Source organism: Monodelphis domestica, chromosome 3 (genome assembly GCF_027887165.1).
Source record: "Monodelphis domestica isolate mMonDom1 chromosome 3, mMonDom1.pri, whole genome shotgun sequence".
Taxonomy (NCBI): Eukaryota; Metazoa; Chordata; class Mammalia; order Didelphimorphia; family Didelphidae; genus Monodelphis; species Monodelphis domestica.
In genome coordinates this window covers 418,898,093-418,920,199 of record NC_077229.1, presented here as the reverse complement: position 1 = coordinate 418,920,199, position 22,107 = coordinate 418,898,093, and the positions used below count along the sequence as shown (strand labels likewise).

General features: G+C 34.8%; 1 protein-coding gene across 4 annotated transcripts in view; it reads left to right on the top strand.

The window, feature by feature from the left end:
• The window catches only part of PIAS2 (protein inhibitor of activated STAT 2), a 94,185-nt gene that overhangs the window by 39,961 nt on the left and 32,117 nt on the right, over positions 1 to 22,107 (top strand). For all 4 annotated transcript variants that reach the window (XR_001628527.2, XM_001371527.5, XM_007486635.3 and 1 more), the window contains exons 4-7: positions 1,987 to 2,037; positions 2,725 to 2,815; positions 5,084 to 5,218; positions 21,709 to 21,814. Coding sequence is in view for 3 of the 4 variants with exons in the window: in XM_001371527.5 (XP_001371564.3) it covers positions 1,987 to 2,037; positions 2,725 to 2,815; positions 5,084 to 5,218; positions 21,709 to 21,814 (383 nt within the window). In the remaining variant the exon portion in view is untranslated. The remainder of the gene's footprint in view (positions 1 to 1,986; positions 2,038 to 2,724; positions 2,816 to 5,083; positions 5,219 to 21,708; positions 21,815 to 22,107) is intronic.

The following is a 22,107-nucleotide window of genomic DNA, read 5'->3' as shown; positions in this document are numbered from 1 at the left end:
TTAGTAACCTCTTTGTACTTTTGACAAGAAGCAAAGAAATAACTAACTATAAAGTACCTTGGGTGACTTTATTGAAGTCTTAGCTTAAAATCTTATCTTTTGTAAGAAATTTTCCTTCTTGCTTAATGTTAGTGCCTTTCTGAAATCATTTTCAATTTATCTAGGTTGTATCTAGGGTGCATATCTAGGGTGTATCTAGGGTACATATTGTTTCCTTTTTCTATCAGATAGTGAACTCCTTGATGACAGGAACTTTTTGTCTTCCTTTGTAACCTACAGTACCTGGCAGGCATTAACTACTTAATTAATGAGTGCTTCTGGACTTCTCTTGAAATGAAAGTAAAATCTCCTGACTATTAACTAACAGAAGCAATAATCTTCATTGTTTTTCAAAATATTTTTTAAAGAATCAATTTTACAAGAAAACAAGGTTTTATAAAATGCTTGGTTTTGTCAATGTAATGAAACTTCCTATTTCTTCTTTGATTATGTGTGTCATATATGAAGAGTTGGTGACAATTTGCTTTTTTGTCCTGATTCATTTACAGTAAGTATTTAACACCTATTCTGTGATCCAGGTGCATACTGAGTTCTCTTCAAGATAAGGTTGAAATGCATGAGTTGTCTTGCCCTTAGAATCTCCATTATTGTGGAAACAAGAATTAATATATCACACAAAGAAAATAGCAATGCAAAACAGTATGACATAAAGTCTTATATATGTTTGACATATACTTCAGTGCCTGAGGTATCAAAATATGGAGAAAAAACGTTATGAGTGGTCCGGAAAGGAAAGCTAATAGTTTTTGACTCAAGATGAGTATTGAAGGTTTGGGAATATTTGGATAACAAAATCATCAGGCATTATTTTCAGGGGAAACTGTAGGAACAATTATGGACTTTTGGAGCATTAAGAAAACTCACTTAGATGGAGAGTGAGAGTACTTAATTTCTAAGTGTGGAAAGGAAACAAGACTGACAGTTCGTGGGGGAAGGGGCCAACTGGGAGTGGCAGTTGGGCCTTGTGACTAGCACTTCCTTCTCTCCCCTTAACTCCTCCATACCCCATAAAAACCTCCCCAAATCCCCGTTTTTCCAATCCCATTTCCTTTCCCAATAAATATTACATAAGCAAAAGGTTACCTAACTTTCTTTCCATGTCGTTAAAAAGGACAATAATAATGGTAGCTGTGGTAATAGCCCAGGAGGTTCATTTTCTAGGAGTGATGATTATTTAAAGCTGCTTTCAGACTTTCATTTAGAAACTCCATTATTTGACCACATGACTTAATATAAAATGGAATGGCTGACCCAGTCATCCATAGGATCTTTGCTTTGGACTTTTCCAACAGTGGTGATGGATTTATTTTGATTAATCCATGTTGTCATATACTAGTTGTCTATGGATCAGCAACACTTTTTTTTTCTTTTTTTAAGTCCTTACCCTCTGTCTTGGAACCAATTGGTTCCAAGGCAGAAGAGAGGTAAGATCTAGGCAATGGGGGTTAAGTGGCTTGCCCAGGGTCACACAACTGGGAAAGGTCTGAGGCCAAATTTGAACCTAGGACTTCCTGTCTCTAGGCCTGGCTCTCAATCCACTGAAATACCCAGCTGCCCCCAGCAACACTTTTTTGTAAGGTTAGCATTAACAGTGTCACGTGTGCTATGGAACAAATAGTTATTTTAGAAATGCTAGGCAGAAATTGTTAAAATATGAAGCTAAGGACTTTTCTTGACTACTGGTGACACTTAATGTTCTTGTGTAAACTGCTATAATTCATAATACTATAAGCGTCATTCTAATTTCTAAGTAGAAGAACATGCTTTGGCCATAGTGGGACAGATTTGGTTTATTTTGGCTAATGAGGCAATGAGAGAATGAAAATGTTGAAGGAATATACCAACTGAAAAATTTTTAAATATGAGAAATTATTGAGGAAAAAAACCAAATGTATTTCCTTAACCAAGGTTTTTTCTTTCCAACAGGGATTTTTTGCCAGGTGGTAGAAGAGATTACACTGTTCAAGTACAGCTAAGGTGATTTGGATATTGTTAAATAAATATTTTTACGCTATTTAAAACATAATTTTGCTGTTCTGTTTTAATTGTTTATACTTCTCTTTAGAACCAATTAATTAATTAATTAATTAATTGAGTCAATTTAGAACATTATTCCTTGGTTACAGAAATCATTCTTTCCCTCCCTCCCCTCTCCCCACCCTTTCCGTAGCTGACACTCAATTTTATTGGGTATTACATGTGTCCTTGAGCTGCACCTATTTCCATGTTGTTGGTATTTGCATTAGGATGTTCATTTATAGTCTACATCCTCAACCATATCCCTATGAACCATGTAATCAAGCAGTTTTTCTTCTGTGTTTCTATTCCCACAGTTTTTCCTCTGAATGTGGATAATGTTCTTTCTCATAGATTCCCTCCTGGTTGTTACATTCAATTGTACCACAGTGTATCAGTCTCTGTGTACAATGTTCTCCTGGTTCTGTTTCAGTTCCCATGGAATTCCTCCAGTTTATTTGAGCACAGTAGTATTGCATCACCAACATATACCACAATTTGTTTAACCATTCCCCAATTGGAGGCCATCCCCTCATTTTCCAATTTTTTGCCACCACAAAGAGCACAGCTATGAATATTCTTGTTCACGTCTTTTTTCCTTATTTTGTTTGATTATACTTTTAAAGAATGATTTTTCTTTGACTACAGATTGTGCCTAGCAGAGACTAGCTGTCCCCAAGAGGATAATTTTCCCAATAGTATGTGCATAAAAGTAAATGGGAAGCTGTTTCCTTTGCCAGTAAGTTGGAATATTCGGATTTATATTGTGTTTACATGTGAATATGATTATCAGGCAACAATTATGAAATAGATATAAGTAGAAATTAAGCATGAAAATTTGATTCGGATGACCAAGAATGAAGTAACATAGTATTTTATGGAATGAGAAAAGCTAATGTTAAAGTTTTTCTTCTAAAGTTTTCATTACAAATGTAATAACATGCATTAATACCTTCTAATGTGTTATTTTTCTTGACTTTAATCCAGGTGAACCTCATTTGAATAAATTAACAGATTATATAAGTATAGATGATACTTTTACCTAAATCAGAATTTTCTAAATCTGAATATTTAAAATCATTGTTTTAATTTGTGTACTATTTTTTATTTCAAGTAGATCTCTTTATCCCTTGAGTTGTCTATCGATGTGAAATTTTATTTTTACAGTATTTGGAAATAATTATGCTATTCTATCTTATTTATGTGATTTCCCCCCTCCAAAAAAAACTGTCTTTCATGGGCACATTTTTTTTTATGGAGATGATTCATACATGACATAAGAAAAAGATATTGAAAAGTTTAGTATTCTTTACCCAAATCATTTATTCAGTCAAGAAAGAAATCATCAAGTCTTTATATTGTGGTTCATTCCCATGAAACGTTGAGAGACTGAAAATGAAGAAATTATTGTTTTCCTCAAGGAGTTTGTAGTCTAGAAGGTTACATACTTAAATAAAGTACAAAGAATTATGATAAATATTTAAAGGGAATACAAAATATCATGAAATCACATCTAAGTAAGTGGATTGTCAAGGAAGGCTTTCATTAAGGAATTGGTATGTGTTTTAAACTTGGAAGTATTTGATACTTATATACCATATCTAGGTTCTCATTTCTTTTTTCCATTCCTTTCGTTACCATCTTTGTCTTTGATAAACGGTTTTCTTCCCAGCTATTAGTGGCTAGACCATAGGCTTTGATAACTTTTACCTTAAAGTTGATGTATACTGACAAATTTCTTCCCCAAATACCTCTTATACATTAATTATGAGTGCTCCTGTTGGCTGACCATATACTTGCTAAGGAGCTGACTATATATAGCCTTATCTATTCAGTGTTGTTTTTGGTTCCGTGAAAACATCATTGAACAAAATGCTGATACTGGAGTCAATTATTACTTTAGGAGTAGAGTTCTTATTATTAGTTATGTGCCGCAGTGACCCAAATTAATACAACAAAATTTTTTAATTTTTAGAGACTGCTATTTTCATAGCAATGGACATCAAGTGACTTGCTCAGAGTCACACAGCTGGGAAGTGTCCGAGGACAGATTTGAACCCAGGACCTCCCATCTCTAGGCTTAGCTCTCAATTAATCCACTGAGTCCCACCCAGTTTCCCCCAACCATTTCGTTTTAGAATCATTCTTCTGTTGTCTCTGGAGATTGGAATTGGGCGAATGATGGACAGTGATTAGGGTGTTGTGCCATCCCATAACTATAAAACTTGTGCATAGATGATGAGAAAGTTGCTTAAAACAATTCTTCTTCCCTTATATTACCCCTCCCCCCTCAAAGTGCTCTTTTTGCTTCTTTAAGTGAATATAAGATTAAGAAGTTTCCCCTTGATTTTCTGTTATATTTTTAAATTCTCTTTAAGTAGCTGCCTAGACTTTACCATCTTCAGCAGCTTAGACAAAGTTGTTAAGATCTTGATATGTGAATGCAGTTTGATTAAGATAGCTTGAAATAATTTGAATGAAGTGGTGCACCTAGTAGAGCAAAGATATACCCCTTCTGGTTATTAAATGTTAAAATATCTTGGACAGGCTTGGTAAGAAAAGCCCCAGTTTTTACTTCTTCAAAAGTTATCTTTTTTGATATTTTGCTAAATTTTATAGACCTCATTTGATAGATTTTTTTTCTGTTTTGCATTTCATAGCCAGTACTCAAAGGAAAATTTGATCCTTTTTATTTACATATAGCTGCTTTTGGTAGTTTTTTCCCTTTAAATATCTTCATTATTTCCCACCATATTCTCAGCCGGAAAGCAGTTAATTTCTTTTGTGACAAGGGCCATGGAGAAAGATGAATACATTGAAAGGGGGAAAAGAAACTCTATAATTTCTTTCCTTTCCTCCATTTCATTTCATTTCTCTTTGAAAAAGAAATTTATACGTTTTAGCCATTCATTTTTCTTCGTTGATGAGGACATGTTATTAGTCCTGGACCCCCTCCCCCTCCCCCCTACCACACTAAGAGTTAAATTTATTTTTCTCATTATTACAGGGTAATACACAAAGTCAAAAAAATGGAATTGAACAGAAACGCCATGGACGCCCCTTGAATATTACATCTCTAGTTAGGTTATCTTCTGCTGTGCCAAACCAGATTTCCATTTGTTGGGCATCTGAAATTGGAAAGGTAAAATTTTTCTTTCATTGTTTGATTTTGTCTAGGCCTGTGAGCTCATTGATATAGGGCAGCAGTTCTCAAACCTTTTGGATTTGAGTTCCTTTTAAATACAATTATAATAAATCAATTACTTGTTAACACAATGTTGTATATTTACTGGATAAGAAAATAAATATATTAATCAATCTGGCAATAAACCAATAGATTAATTTGTCAGTGTTCTCTCACTTATCAAAGGAAAATATATGTGTATATTTTTAGAATTTATCACATAGTTTATTTACATTTTTTTCTAAATAACATTGAAGTGTATCAAAGTTTAAAAAAAGATAAATTGGCTTTTTTTGGTAAAATATTGCAAATGTGTTAAATCATAATTAAAAGATGATTAGAAATATTTGCCTTTTCTCTGTTTTAGAGTCCCTAAGTATCTAAAACAAACCTGGCAGTAGAGGATATTATTTAGGTAAATGTTTGCCCACAATACCATTCCTTTAGGTAGATGATAACTAACCAATGATGTAGTAATTCTTTACTACCTCAATATGTACTATAATCTGGTCTCATTTCCTTGCCACTCATTTTTAGGTTTTCATTTTAGAAATTTAGTTGATCTTCTTGAGCTGTATATGCAAATTCTAAATTAATTTCTTTTTGCTCTTTACCGGATTATTGATGTGATAAGTAAAACCATGTCTTCAAGATGCTAATTATAAATTAATTTGTTGAATGAATGAACTAATTCTCAAATGGTCATATTAAAGAACATTTTAAAATGTAAACTTTAGCATTCATCAAGTACAACCATTTCAAGATACAAAAAACAGAAAAGATGATTGTTTAAAAGGAAAACCTAACCTATTAAGTGTACTTGAATGATTGATTTTTTCTTCTGAATTTTGATGTCAAATAAACATTCCCATGAAGCACTGAATCTGAATTATGAGCACCTTGCTTTCCTCTTTAAATATGTGATAAAATCAACATGATATAAATGATCAGTCAATACGTAAGATTTTCTGGGGAAAAGAACCCCAACCCTAAATGCATGGAACATAATAATATTTTGGAAGGCTTACAAAATGTGTAGGTGATTGAGTAATTAATTCTAGATTATAATTCTGGAATAGAATTGGGAAAGTATTGCATGGTCTTTTTTGATCTTTGTGACAACTCGCTTGCTGTGTTTGTATTTAAAATTCCTCCTGGTTTTCGTTATGTAATAACATGTTGATACATATTTATATATCTTAATAGATTATACAGGATGTCCCCAATGCATACAATTGTTGGAATACCCTCTGTATAAAAGTTGATTTTGAATGAAAAAATCTAGTCTGTTTATCATTATGCATATTTACATGTTGTCTTTTCACAGCTCCTTATAATAGGTGAGAATTCTCTTTGTAGACCTCAGGGTAATCAAATCATACCAAGTTATTTTCTGGTGCTCAGTTATATACCCCATTGTTTCTTCCTATTTTAACCTTTGCCTCACCTATGTTATAGGGTGGGATAAAAGAAGTGTTCAAACTATATATAAAAGGTTTAAATAAACTAAAGGGAGAAAGGAAGGGATCAAGGACTAACTAATTTCTTTTTTTTTTTTTAAACCCTTACCTTCTGTCTTGGAGTCAATACTATGTATTGGCTCCAAGGCAGAAAGAGTGGTAAGGGCTAGGCAATGGGGGTCAAGTGACTTGCCCAGGGTCACACAGCTGGGAAGTGTCTGAGGCCAGACTTGAACCTAGGACCTCCCGTCTCTAGGCCTGACACTCAATCCACTGAGCTACCCAGCTGCCCCCGGACTAACTAATTTCTAACCCATACCAGATATTAAAATCCTAAACTTTCTATAATTATACTAAACTAATAAATTAAAGTTAAGGAAAGACTGTTAGAGGCAAGAACAAAGGGCCCACAGAAATCTCACAACACAGGAGTCCTTTCTTTGTTTGAGCAGAAATCCCATTGACAGCTCTGTAGGTCCACACAGGATTAGAGGGGGAATGATGATTAACCCATACACTGTTCACTAGTGTGAGGTAATCCCTCAACCACTCCTTCAAGATGGTCCAATTTCCTGGCAGCTTCAAAGTCTTTTTCTTCAGAGAGAGCCAACTCCACTCCCTCTCTGTCTTCTTCCAGAGAGACAGTAGTCAGTCCCAAATGCCTCTCTCCTCAGTCCTCTTGGACTGTTGACCCAATTCTTGCCCTCTGGGATCTCCTTGCTTTTTGCTATTTGCAAAGCTAATCCTTTACAACAGTTCCCCCTTTTGCACAAAACTGAAATAATGTTGAAAACACTATTTTGGCATTTGTGCACTAAACATACTTAAATTTTCCTTAAACTAAAATTTCTACCCAAAATGATAAACAACCTACATTCAACTATCTCATCCTATATAATATTATTCTATTTTAAGGATTTAATCAAGGAAAGGAAAAAGAGGAAGGTATATAACGAACAAGTACAATGTTCAAAATATAGATCAAACATATGGAAAAAGGCAAAGAACATAAAAATCAAAATACAAACTCGAATTCATGCAAAACATTAAAATCATAAAATACTACTCTTATCAACCTATACAGAAAATTCTACTACCATTGCAATGCATAAACTGCAAACTTGTACAAAAATTTTTCAAAATTACAATAAACACATTGCATAAGTTTTACAAACAAAATTAAACCAAACTTAAAAAAAAATAACAGTAGATAGAAATTAAACATAAGAGATCTATTTACATAAATTTTACATATATACAATATACATGCAATTTATACATATATGCTATGCATACGCACATGCTTCAGATTTACAAATGTTAAATATACATACAACATAATACAATTAATTTTATAATCCTAATTATAATATACAATATTTACATGTATTTACATTTTTGTGTGATGTCATATGTGCTATGTAATGCATGTTGCAGTGTATTTTGTAGTATATTTCAGTATTTTACCTTATCTTATCAACCTTAAACTCTATAATCTATCCATCTGTAGCCCTTTCTAAATAGAATTTCCTAAAACTTGTCACCTATCTATACTATTACTATACTTAGTAACTAACTATTCTCTTGTTAGTAACTACTTTATAGCTAATTATAACATTGTTAGCATCTAGCTATACATTGTTTCCCTCATTCAACTAGTGATTTAGTGTATCCTAACTATGTTTATGTTTTTGTGTATGTTTTTGTTACATTGTTTTGTTAATGTTATGCCAGCATTACTGGTTTGTTATTGTTGTGTTACTGTTGCATGTAATATACTTACCACAACTTCAGAATTTTTCTCATCTTGTTTGAAGAATTCTTCCTCTCCAAAATCCATGGTAGTAAATAGTATTTGTGATTATATGTTATGTTGTCATATATTACCCAAATTCCTTAGAACCATTAGTCCATTAATCACTTGATCCTCTTCACTGAAAATTCCCTTCAAAATCTTTTATCTGGTTAATATTTATTAGTCTTTCAGTCCTTGTACTATGTCCATCAATTTTATGAATCCTCTTCTTCATCTGCAGTGTCTTCCATCTGAATGCCGTCTTCCATTGGCATGGTCCACTCCTTACTGTAATCTTTTTGAGTGTAGACTCCTTTTGACTGATGAATCTTAACTCTCTATGAACTTTTCTTCATTTCCTTCTTCAACAATTTGTACATTTTGATTATCAATTCCATGAGCTAATTTAATATGTAAGCAATGATACCACAATTCTCTTTCTAATACTTTCACTTAAGATAGTGAAACTAATACAATTGTATAAAGACCTACTCAACTCTCTTGAGTTGCTGATGTTTTTGCAAAAATTTTCACATACCACCTTATCACCTGGTTGAAAATTATGAAGAGAATAATCCAATGGACCAGATTGGCTCAATACTCCCATATCAAGCACTTAAATATGAAGCAAGTTAACAATCTCTTCCCAAGAGAGATATGTACAGTTTTACAAGTTTTTGCCTGTAGTGGAGAATATCCAAAGAGCATTTCATAACATAATATATGTATATCTGCTCTTGGTCTTGTATGTAGTGTGACTGCGAAAATATGGGTTTCAAGATTGTGAATTGCTCAAACTGTAAAGATAATTTTTAGCATCTTGATTTATATAAAAAATAAGTGGTCGCCATGGGAAAATTCCCAACTATGAAATACCCAAGTCAGCTGTTTTTTATGGAGATTTTAATTAATACAAATGAAGGAATTAAGGAAAGGGAGAGAGACAGAATAAGAGGAAATAATAGGAAGGCTAGGGCCTAGGCCTTTTAAGTGAGAAAAAATTAAGTCTTTAATCACTCACCACAAGATTGTCCCAAGCAAAACTCTAGTGTTCAGAGAGACCCTCCAGTTCAGCTCCTCAGCTCAACTAAGTTCAGCCAGGAAGAGTGACCGATGGAGAGACCCAGCTCTCAGTTCCTGACCTCCTTTTAAAGAGAATTTTCTCTTCTGTCACCTCCCTTAAATTTTCACATCTACCAATCACAGTAGATGCTTTCCAAAGGACTGACCATTCTTAATTCACATTTTGTTATCACCTTCTTAATTTACATCTTGTTATCACCTTCTCTGGGTAGACTAAAACTTCTGAGTAATTCACATCTCTTTGCTAAGCTTGCCTGTTTAGTGATTAATTTGACCTTCATAGGTACTTAGCACACTTTTGTATTAGATCTAAAAATAGACCTAGCTTAAGGGCTCTTGCTTCACTGTAAGTATGAGTTAAGTACTTTTTCATTGTTCAGTAAGGAGTTTTACAACTTTACCTTCCCCTAAAGTATGCCTGACCTGATCAAGTACCTTCATTGTTTAAAATGGGAAATAGCCGTAACCAAATGTTCTAAGGTAGAGTCTGAGAAATTTTAAGATTCACAGTAGGTAAAACAATGCTATGGGAAGAATATTTGGCCATTTTAGATGAGTTTGAGCACAAATTATCCCCACCATTTTCTTGAGTTCCCTATTCACATGTTCCACTTGACCTGAACTTTGTGAATGATGTGAAGGAATATAATATTTATATATCCCAAAACTAAATCTGCTGACTTTCAGACTAACACTGTATCATGTGTTGAGGGGATCTTATCCTTGAGGGCCAGCCCAGTTTGTCTACATCACCAGATAGCAGAGTTTGCATCAGGGTACTTCAGAACATCAATATAAACAAAGTAGGTGGGGCATACCAGGGGAGAGAGCAAGCAGGTAAGCAGGAAGAGAGAGATTAATGGAGGCTAGGTCTGAACTTAGAATGAGATTTAATACTATTTAATACTATTATTATCTACCCTTTCTAATAAACTTTATAAAATTTAATAATTGGGTAGATATATTAACTTAATTGTAACTGCTTGGGAACAAAGGTTGGTTTTTTAGGATGCTTACTTTTCTTCTGAGACTTAAAAGTGTTTAGGATAGATTAAAGTGTTTTAAATTTGCTCTCCTGCCTTCATATGAGAAATGCACCTTGGCTCAGAAACTGTAGTTTCCCTTTTAACTGGATTGGACCTGATCAATGAGAACTCCCTTCCATGTGTTTCCCCACCCCCATTCCTTTATCTTAGCCAAGGGGGTGTTAGTAGAAAATGGAGCCCAAGATTTTTTTTTTTAAATTTTTTTTATTTTGTGTAGATGAGAACCCAGCCCCTGACTTTCCCCTCCTGCCATGTTGACCAGCTGACTCAGCCTTCTTGGTGCCTGGCATGCTGTGGGCTGCCAGTGTAGTTCAGGCAGCCTGGGAGAGTGGATTAAAGTTAGGATCTCCCTGCCCAGGAACCAGCACACTCAACTTTGAAAACACTAAACTCCTCTGGGTTGAAGTGATTTAACTCAGGTTTTTTTTTTCCCTTTTCCCTTCCCTCCTTCAAACATTCTTTAGGACTGGACTAAGTGGAAGTGCTTTTTTTGGAGGCTTCTCTCCTCTCCATCCCCCACCCTCTAAATTTTCTTGAAGACAGCCTGCTACCTTTAGCATATCAAAAGCCACACTGGGGTCCAGTAGTTCCCCCCATCCCCCCACCCCCTTCCCTTTTTATCTCCCTGTGTAAAAGAGATAGGCCCTAAACCCTCAAGTGTATTATTCCCTTCTTCACACAGTTGTAGCACAGCCTTGTGGCGAGAATAAAACTTCAGGAAAATCAAAAGAAAATTCTTTTGCCTCTGCTAATATTAATCCTGAATAATGGTATTAAATAAAGATTATTAATAGTTTAATGTTAATATTGAATTAAAATGAAAACCAAATTTCTAAAATTGAACAAAGATAAAATTAAATTGAATTTATTAAATGCAATATTAAGTAATTTTAGAACACAATAGTATTAATACTATCAATAACAATTATTAATTTTCAATAACTATTATTAGTTACAACCTACTATTATTAACATTATTTATAATTTATACTCATTTATGATTATTTAGTATTATTAATATTGTAAGAGAGGAACTGGACTTAATCTGATAGCAGAACAGAGAAGCAGATCTGGCAAGCTGGAGATTTCTGCAGGAACGGAGAAATGGCAGGAAGGAGAGAAAATTCTGAGGAAGAGGGGATGACAACTGTAAGAGATTCTTCTCTCAGAGAAGCCTTCAGAAAGGTGGACTGGACCAGTATCTATGTCCTCCTGTGAAAACTTGACCATCTGAAAAGAATACCTGAAAGAAGACAAACAAATGAATAGGACAGAAAGCTGTTCACCAGAAGACAGATTTCCTCCAGATTCTTTAAAATTCTGGACTGATTACAATTGCTAAGGCAGTTAGAGCCACAATTTCTTCTAACTGACCTGTGGGGGGTTGTTGTTGTTGGTGGTGGTGATGGTGGTGATACTGATACCAACAAAGCCTGAGTTGTTGGACTTTTGGGAGAAGGGGTTTCAGTTAAGTTCACGGATTCCCTGCTCCTTCTTCCCTTCTGCCTCATTCCTGATCCATCTGCCCTATCCCGTATTTTGTTTTCTTAAAATAAAATAGTTTAATAAGAACCCAGTCAGTGACTACATTACATTTTGAGAGGGACTTGAAGTTGGGGGAAGGGAAGTGACATCTCTCCTCAGCAAGAAGGAAGTTAACAGTATCAAGCTTGTCAGTCAAGATCTCTTCAGGGAACAGAAGTCAAGGTCTAGAAAGGCAAACCAGTGTGGGATTGTCAGGAATAGCTGAGATAGAAAACAATCCATCCTCTCTATTTGACTTGGCTCCTTCTGTACCTCACTCTGGTTCTGACCTAGCAGGGAGAGAAGACTGCTGTTTTGACTTCAAGATCTTAAAAGATTTGAAGTTAGCTAAAGATTCCAAAGAGTATATATATATACTGCCTCTTATGGGCATGTTCATGTTAATGAATCAATCATTCCCTCCAGTGAGGAAACAATTCTTTCTTTGGAACCAGAACCTTCTTGTTTAACTCCTTCAGTTCCTCCCCCTGAACCACTGATTAGATCTAGCAATAAACAAACTCTGTCATCCCAATTATCCTGTGAGGAACTCATACTGACCCAGATCAGGACTTGAACCCTTCAGCTCCTCTTCCTGTCAAACCTCACTCATCCCCTACTCCTTCCAGACCCTCCCTCCCAATCTACCTCTCTACTCTCCTTTACCATCCCACTACTCATACTCTCCTTCTAACTACCCAGTGCCCACCCATCTCCTCTTTCCCCAACTATACTATCCTTATTTACCTTATTCTCTTGGCAATCCTTTTCTCTACCCTCCTCCTGATGGTCCCCCCCCCCATGATTTCTCCTCAATATGTCACCCAGGATACTCCTCGCCTTCGCAACCCCACCCTGGTCCTCTTTTCCATGCCCCCAGCCCCTCCCCTGATCTTTTAGCTCTGCCTCCCCACTCCCTGGCCTGCTTCTCCCTCTCCATTCACCCTCCTTATCTCCTTTCCCTAGTAGCCTCAGTATAACCCGCTCCATTGAACTCCAGAACACAGGCCAAGCAGCAGTTACCACAGAGGATTTGAATAAAGGTCTTTTTCCTCTAAGATATGTCCGTACTTAAAACAGATTTGGAGATTTAATAAATAATAGACATATACCTTTCTCTCCATAGGACATGGAGAGATTCAAAGAAAAATTCCTCCCTTGAAACAGATCCTATATTGCAGATAAATATTTTTGAAAGCATTTTTTTGCACATATATCCCACATGGCTTGATGTGGAAAATTTTCTTCAGTCCTTGCTAACAGGGAAAGGATTTAAATTCTTTCTCTTGTTCATCAGGCCCAAGGAGAGAAAACACCAAGTTGGCCAACTCAAGATCCTAAATATTTGGAGCACGATTACTTACTATGCCAGGCTAGAAATGCATTAGTAAAGGCTATGCAGCCTGGCCTGATAGGCCTGGTTCGTGCACTAAGTTAAAAAATACTAAGCAAGAAGACATTGAAAACCCCTCTGTCTGTTTATTGATAGGCTTATTGAACTGGGTGGAAGGTATATAGAATTGCATCTTGATAGGGAATGGGATATCAGACAAATCAGAATACAATTTCTGAGAAACAGTTGTAAGGTAGTTAAGAATTAATTTGTGACTCCCTGTCCAAACTGGCCTACTATTGACCTTGAAGACTATAAAAGTGGCAGTTTATGCTTTTGAGGGACATAAGAAAAAGGAGGAGGACACTGATTTAATTGAAACACTGAGGAAGGAACTAAAAGAATTAAATGCTAAATAGGAAGAGAAGGATAAAGAGAATGCTACTTTAGTAGAGACATTGAGGACCAAAATAAAAGAATTGACTGAAAAAGTTGGAAAGGCAAAGCAGGGAGAGATCATAGCTCCCTTGCAAGAATCCACAAAACTACTAATTTTTGTGGAAATTTATTATTTTTATTTATATATTTATTATAAAATTATTTTTGTGGAAAAACATGTCATATAATTTTGAAATGTAAGAAGATAAATCAGGAAAGTTGGAAAAGTATCAGGAATAATGATATTGATAGGAGGAATAGTTATTAGAATGAGGCTAATCAATCAGAACTCGACCCCAAACATCTGTACTCAGTGTGGGAACCCCCTTCAGAATGGGGGAAAAAGGAATTTAGATGACTGATGTTACTTGGGAATGGGAAGGATCCTCAAAGAGTCTGGAGATGAATTTTAAGCCTTTTAGACCTCATTGTCTTATTGATGTTAATTCTTTGTTTGTTCCCCTCCATAAAATGAAGAAGTCTCTAACACAATTCTAAATACAGGATGTATCTAATTTGCTGTTAACCACTTCATAAGTTCCTTTTTTGCCTTTGTTAATTGTCACACAGATGGATGGACTCTATCAAACTGGTTTCAACTTGTATACGGTTTTTGGAGAATTTAATTATCTAATAATCTCATTTGATTCTAATGGGTCTTCAAAAGTGATTTTCAGATATCTGGGACCATCCGTACCTCTTGACTGATTATTTACCTGCCTCTGAGTTGTTTGTAACAAGAGGTAAGGGTTGGTTTTTAGTTGAATTAGAGCACAATGGCATTGTTCTATTTTCCCATCTCTGCATTCATTGAACATGTAATGGATGACACAACTGAAGTAATTTTTACTTTTTAGTCCTCTGCTAATGGGTGGGACATTGGAGACAGTTCTATTAAATTGTTACATACTGATGCCATAAGGGAGGGGGCTGCCCAAGTGACTTAGTTATTACTCTGTGAGGTATTATAATCTCATCTAGGAGATGAGAATGATTTTTCCTGTGAAGCCTTGTAGCTTTGAAATGGGTTTGTTACGTTTGTAATTCTTCATCATTATAGAGGTTTTCTGGTTTCTCTCCCACCAAATTTCAGAACAATGGTAAAAATAGACTTTCTTAATATCTCATCTGAGGTTGAAAGATTGACTGCATCTGTAGAACATGTGACAAATATTCATGTTTTCAAAGGTTTTTAAATGTCATATAGCACGTATAAAAACTTACGTGAATCCTAATGATACTAGGTTTATTTTCAGTTATCCTAAAATGGCTCTTAAAATTTTCAGGATTTTCGTACTTCTTAGAATCTTTATTAGTTATTATACTACTGTTTTTAAATGGCATTTACCTGTTAAAAATATTATGTACTCTCACATTGAATCCTGGCCAATTTAAGAAGGGATATCAATCTCATTTTTGAGCGAGCACCTTTTGTGTTGTCCCTTTTCTTGGATAACACATTGTCATATAGACTATGGATTATGAAATTATGATATTTTTTCTTTATATTTCATTAGGATATTTGATTTTTTCTTTTCTTTTTTCCTATCCTTCGTAATATTTTTAGTACATGAGATTAGTATTAATGTTTTTTGCTTTGAAGTATAAAGTTTACCGTTAAAGTTTACAATATTTTATCTAATTATTATGCATACCCAAAAGATTTAGACTATAGAAACCTGCCATTTATTGATAAATGTTATGGAATTGTGCTCAATCATTGCATCTGATTCCAGGAAAAGGGAATAAAAGAGCCACTATACATTGCCAAGTAGCATGAGGTCAAAACAGATTGAACCAATCCAGGGAGGAATGTTGAACTTCTTTGCCAATATGAAAGGACTTGAACCTAGTGTCAGAATCCAGGTTGGGGCACTTGAAATATGTTAAGATGCAGTACTCCTCTTACTACACTCCTTGTGCAATATTCTGTTGAGTACCTCAGGTTATATATCACCCTGGCTCCGTTATATCCCTGACAGTGAAGGCAAAATCAAAATCAGACCAGGCAATAATTTTTCTCATTTGCTGTTGAAAAATAGTTCTTTCTCTCTTGTAGATGGCAACATTCTGTAATCCTGGCTGCAAATGGGTAAAATGCTATACTGTTTTTATTGTCATCCAGATGTGTGGGATATAAGTCACTGTATTTGAACCATGCTGCTGATTCAAAGACCTGTTACAGGTTTATTTTTTACTCAAGATTTTATACACAAAAGGTTTTTTTTTTTTTTTAATAATTTCTGTACTTATTTTTTCTATACAGAATTTAATCTTTACTTTTTTTATTTGGGTTATTTTGGGAGCGGTTTGTTTTTCTTTTGACAAATGTTTCATATACCTCATTACATAATTCAGTCATGTATCCCATTGTGATTCTGGTGTTGGTATAACACCCTCTTTGGGGGGATTGTGTAATTATCCTAAAATTCAAGATTTAGAATTTTTTTTGAGAAATTTCAAGAAAAGAATCTTGTCAGCTTCCCAAATAAAGAAAGCAGATGCTTTTGGAGAAGGTCCTGTAACGATGCCTGAAGAAGCTGCCCATAGCATCAAAAGATCCAGAATTAACTTTGGGATAAAATGAACTGAATTGAAGGGGGTTGAACATACTTAATTTGAATGTAAACTCTCATGCCAAAGGATACTGCCCCCTCATTGGCATTTTCTCAATGCGCCCATCAGTGAATTTTTGTATTTTTTTTCTCATATTTTCTTCTCATCTCTATCTATTGTAACTGTCTCTTAGATACTGTAATATTATATGTACTTTTAGCTAGAAGATGTTTAGAGATACAAGATGGTTATGTTTAAATGATCCATTGAGGAGACTGGTCTCCCAAAGGATCATAGGGGGATTTTGGTTTACGGGATCTTATCCTCCCCCCTTCCTGGAGGGCTAGCCTAGTTAGTCAACATTCTCCACATATCAGAATTTGCATCAAGCAATTTCAGAATGATAATAAAAACAAAGTAGTTTGGGCATACCTGGCTTTTAAACAAACTAGGGGAGAGAGTAGGCAAGGTAGGGGCAAGATAGAGATTAATGGAGGCTAGGAAAAACATAGTCTGAACTTAGAATGAGACTTAAAACTACTATTTTCTATCCTTTCTTAATTAACTTCATGAAATTTAATAACTGGGTAGATATATTAATTTAATTGAAACAAGCAGCTGCTATATCCCACAGAAAAGGAGTTGTACCTGCAAGTTGATAACTGTAACATCCAATTGGACAATAACTCGGTCTTAAAGTCTGTGTCAGTTCCCCAGAACCAATACCTTTGTTCTCATTAACAAACAGTTGGAATGGTTTTGTATAGTCTGGGATATCCAAAGATGGAGCAGATAAAGTGGCTCCTTTAAACCTACTTAAAGCTTGCCTATGTTCAGGCTTTAGTTTCAGAGGTTCTGGTTCTGTATTCCTTGTAAAACCTGTTAGACTTTTTAAAAATTCACTATATCCAGGTATCCATTGCCTACTGAAACCAGTCATTCCAAGAACAGCTCTGAATTGCTTTTTGGTCTTAGGAGCACTTGGTTTCTGGATATCTGCTATTCTTTTCTGTGTAATACTTTTGGAACCCTTTGATAACACAAAACCTTGATATTGAACTCTGTGCAAAAACCTATTGTAATTTGCCTTGGAGATTTTATGCCCAAGCATATATAATTCTAATAAAAGAATCTTGCTGTCTCTCAGACGCACTTTTGCATTTGGGTATGCAAGAAGAATATCGTACATAAAATGAACCAGTTTAATTTCTTTGAATGTTATAGTTTTCAGTTCTCTATTCAGAATTTGTGAAAATTGGCTAGGTGAATCGGTAAATCCCTTGTGCAAACGAGTTCAGGTCCACTATGTTTTTTCCCAGGTAAAAGTGAAGATCTTTTGACAATCCTCATCAATTGGAATTGAGAAAAAAACTGAGCATAATCTACCACAGTGAAATATCTTGCCTGACTTGCAATTGAAGAAATTATAGCAGCTGGACCTGGTACAACAGAATGAGTCTTCATTACATAATCATTGACTGTTCTTAAATCCTGTATAAAACAATATATAACTTTGCCATTCTGATCTAACCTTGTTTTTTTGATTGGAAGAATAGGGGCATTAAATTCTGAGAAGTAAGGTAGTATGTTGCCTTGTTGGAATAGGGATTCAGAGATTGATCTTATACCCTCATCAATTGCTTCTTTAGTCAAAGGATATTAAGGTACACAAGGAATGGGTCCTTCCTTAGTCCTCATCCTTTCTAGAGTAGCTGATTTCATAGACCTACATCTGTGGAAGACTTTGACCAAAGATCTCCAGAGATATCCTCAGATATTGAATATATTGAATCAACATCACCCTCTGTACTGACTGAATCTAAGAACATCAATGGAAAAGGTTTCAGCGATTCTTCTGGTAGATGTAATGAGTTATAACCAGTATTAGTACATTGCATTGTTTCCCTTATTTACATAATAAATCTACCTCAAAGATTCATTGGACAGTCTGGCATACACAGAAATGCATGTTCTGCAGATAATGGACTGTAAGTAATCATTTTTGGTTGTAATTTTGCTACTCTCTATGGTTTATCAGTAGCACCTATTACTTCCATTGTACCAACAGCTCTGCAACTCTTAGAAAAACTTTGCACAACTGATTTACTGACTCCAGTATCAGCAAGATCCTAAATCTGATCTCCAATAGTTACAGACACATATGGTTCTGTACTATTAGGTGATTGAAATGTTTCCAACACTGGTGCTAGCATGGTAACATCAGTATAAAGCTCAGTCATTTACTTTATTCTTTAAATACAGAACTCCTTGTACACCTTCATAATGTACATGCCCCTTTGTTCTGATTACCCTTATGCCCATTCAATACTTCACTGGATTTGGGTCTTGCGATTTTACCCTTTCTTGCATAGTGTTCAAATCAGGTGCTTTAGTTCCCTGGCAGCAAGCATTTTTGCTTTTTTTTTATTTTTAGTTTAGTTTACATGGTTTACATAGTTTACATAGTTTACATGGTTTCTTCTCTGATAATTATTAATCCAATTATTATCTTACTGTCTATTATATCCATTATTCCTCTTTAATTATTTAAAAAATTGCCCTCTGAACCTACATTCCCTAACAAAATGTCCAACATGATTATATAAGAAACACCTCTTCCGTCCAGATCTCTTTTCTCTTGGCTTATATTGGTTGCTTGGTGGCACAGATCTAAGTGCTGCCACTGCCTTTATTTCCTTTATTTCATATTTATCATCATTGTCTATATACACATAAGTTGCCTATCTCTTTAATTCTTCTAGTCCCATTTCTTCCCAATCAGGGCCATTATTTAAAAAAAATTAATCTTAGGGGATGCATTTTTTACAAATATCCTCTTAATGTGTGCAATTGTGCCATCTAACACATCCTGGCCTAAAATTATTTCAGCTGCATCTCTTATTCTCAGGAGAAAATTTATGTGACTCATTTAATTTCTGTTTAATATTCTCAAATTTAGACCAAGCGTTTAGTATGTCTTTACGTCACATCCATCATTGACCTTCTGGCTTGTTTCATCATTTCATATTCAGGGGATAAATTCACATCCAAAACTCAAATTTCATGGCCGTGGGGTCAGGAAATGATCATTCCTTGTTTGCTTTATGAATAGGTTCTTTTCCCTCTTAGTTAATAACTCCTTCATTAATAAATAAAAATCTGCATAATCAGGGCCAAAAATCTATAGCCCTTTGAAATTCTTTTACCACTTTATTAGATTCGTCTGAAAAGCAAGGGGTTTTACGTCTAATCGTTTAAAAATCTTCTGGTGTATATAATTTATTAGTTTTAACCTTACATAATTCATCTTGTGTCACAACAGAGATATCCCTTAGAAGGAGCAGAAATTCTTCATTTTGATTGCATTCTGCATCTACCCTTTCCAATCTAGATAATTTCTTAAATTTTCCATCATTATTTTCCTTATTTATATCATTATCTTTTAAATAATTAACAATATCATTGGTTAAAATCATCCTCTCATACATAACTCCATTGCCTCTATTTTATCTTTCATTATTATCATCTGTTCTCAGACTCTTGTTATCCATAACATAATTGCTCTTCATCTGTAGTTAACACCAAAAAACACAAATTTACATTAATACAATGCAAGTAAACATATACAAATCAATGCTATATAGACTTATACACAGATGTTATAGTTAATGCCATCACTGGTTCCATCCACTCATATCCTAAAACCATATAGCAACCCTGGTGAAACAGTAGGAAACAATCCTATAGAAAACGCAACACATTTCCTATGTCCCCTGACATGATATTTTCAGTGTATATAAAGTTGTTTTCTACTATTATCCACTAAGATTAGTATTTATAAATGCCAAAGAATAGAACAACATCAACAACAAAAAATATGGCTTCTTAGCACATGTGCCTTTGGGCTCTTTAAAACTTGAATCCCATTCAATATCATTCAAAAGTCAGAATTCCCTGCCACTCAGGTTAAGCAGCACAAGCAGCACTAGCACCTCGACAACAACTTAAGTACTGGAGAAGGACAATGGAATTTTCCCAGGTAGCCTAACTGCCAACCTGCTAATCTGTGTTTTTCTCTGGCCAAAGTCAGTTACTTTGCATGTTTTCCTACTGACTCGCCAAATGTTATTGGGTCGGTTAACAAAAGGTTTCAAACTATATATAAAATGAAACGTTTATTTAACTAAAGGGAGAAAGGTAGGGAAGGGAATCAGGGATTAACTTCTAACCCACACCAGATATTAAAATCCTAAACTTTCTATAATTATACTAAATTAATAAATTAAAGTTAAGGAAAGACTGTTAGAGGCAAGAAAAAAGGGCCTAAAGAAATCTCACAACATAGGAGTCCATTCTTTGATCATGCAAAAATCCCAGTGAGAGCTCTTTAGGTTCACACAGGATTTGAAGGGGAATGATGATTAACCTACACACCAGTGTGAGGATAACACTCAACCAATCCTTCAAGATGGTACAATTTCCTAGCGCTTCAAAGTCTTTTCTTTCAAAGAGCCAACTCCACTCCCTCTCTGTCTTCTTCCAGAGAGACAACAGTCAGTCCCAAATGCCTCTCTCCTCAGTCCTCTGGTAATGTTGAATCCCGTCCTTGCCTTGTGGGATCTCCTTAGTTTTTTGCAAAGCTAATCCTTTACAAGGCCCACCTCTGCTTTTTTCCCCAGAGAATTGTCTTTTGCTTCTTTCTTCAAGATCAAGATTGTTTCTTAGAACATGAAGCCAATAGTCATGGTCAAAATTATGGGTTTTCCACACTGTAGACCCAAGGGGTGAAAACATGAGACCTGAGGCTACAGTACTACTGAGTAAATGCTTCCTGAATCAGATTAAAATGTAATTGTGAAATATTTAATAAAGAAAGTAAAAATACAATAAAATTTGATATTATTTCCAAAGTAAATCATTTGTGTAATTTGTATTATGATTTAGATTTGAAATGTGATATTTATATTTTATTTAAATATGATTATGTCTGGATTAGTGACTTCAATTTATATTTGTCTTTCATGACTATACTGGCAATTGAAAATGTAACATCTGTAATAGCACTGAGATCTCAATTCTTTTGAGAATATTTATCCTCCTTTCTCCCTTTTTTTGCCTGAGTTGTCCTGGTTTAATTGAAAACTAATTTTGAACATGTGTAAGGATTGTCTTTCTCTACTTTAACTAAGATTATTATTATTTTTTTTTTGTAGAATTTTTCCATGTCTGTATATCTTGTACGACAGCTGACATCAGCCATGTTGTTACAGAGGTTAAAAATGAAAGGTATTCGAAACCCTGATCATTCCAGAGCACTAAGTAAGTGAAGTATATGAAATTAAGTGTATGAAATATTCATGGGGAAGTTTTTTTCTCTGAAGGTCCCATGAAAATGAAATCTTTTTGGGCTGCTGAGTCAGTGAAGTGGGGTTGAATATGAATTTAGAGTAGGAAGAATTATATTGGTTTCTTAGCTATGCGATTCTGGGCAAGTCACTTAACCCCCATTTCCTAGCCCTTACTGTTCTGTCTTGGAACCAATATATAAATGAATTCTAAGACAGAAGGTAAAAGTTAAAAAAAAATAATCCCAACTCTGTTACAAGTATGTG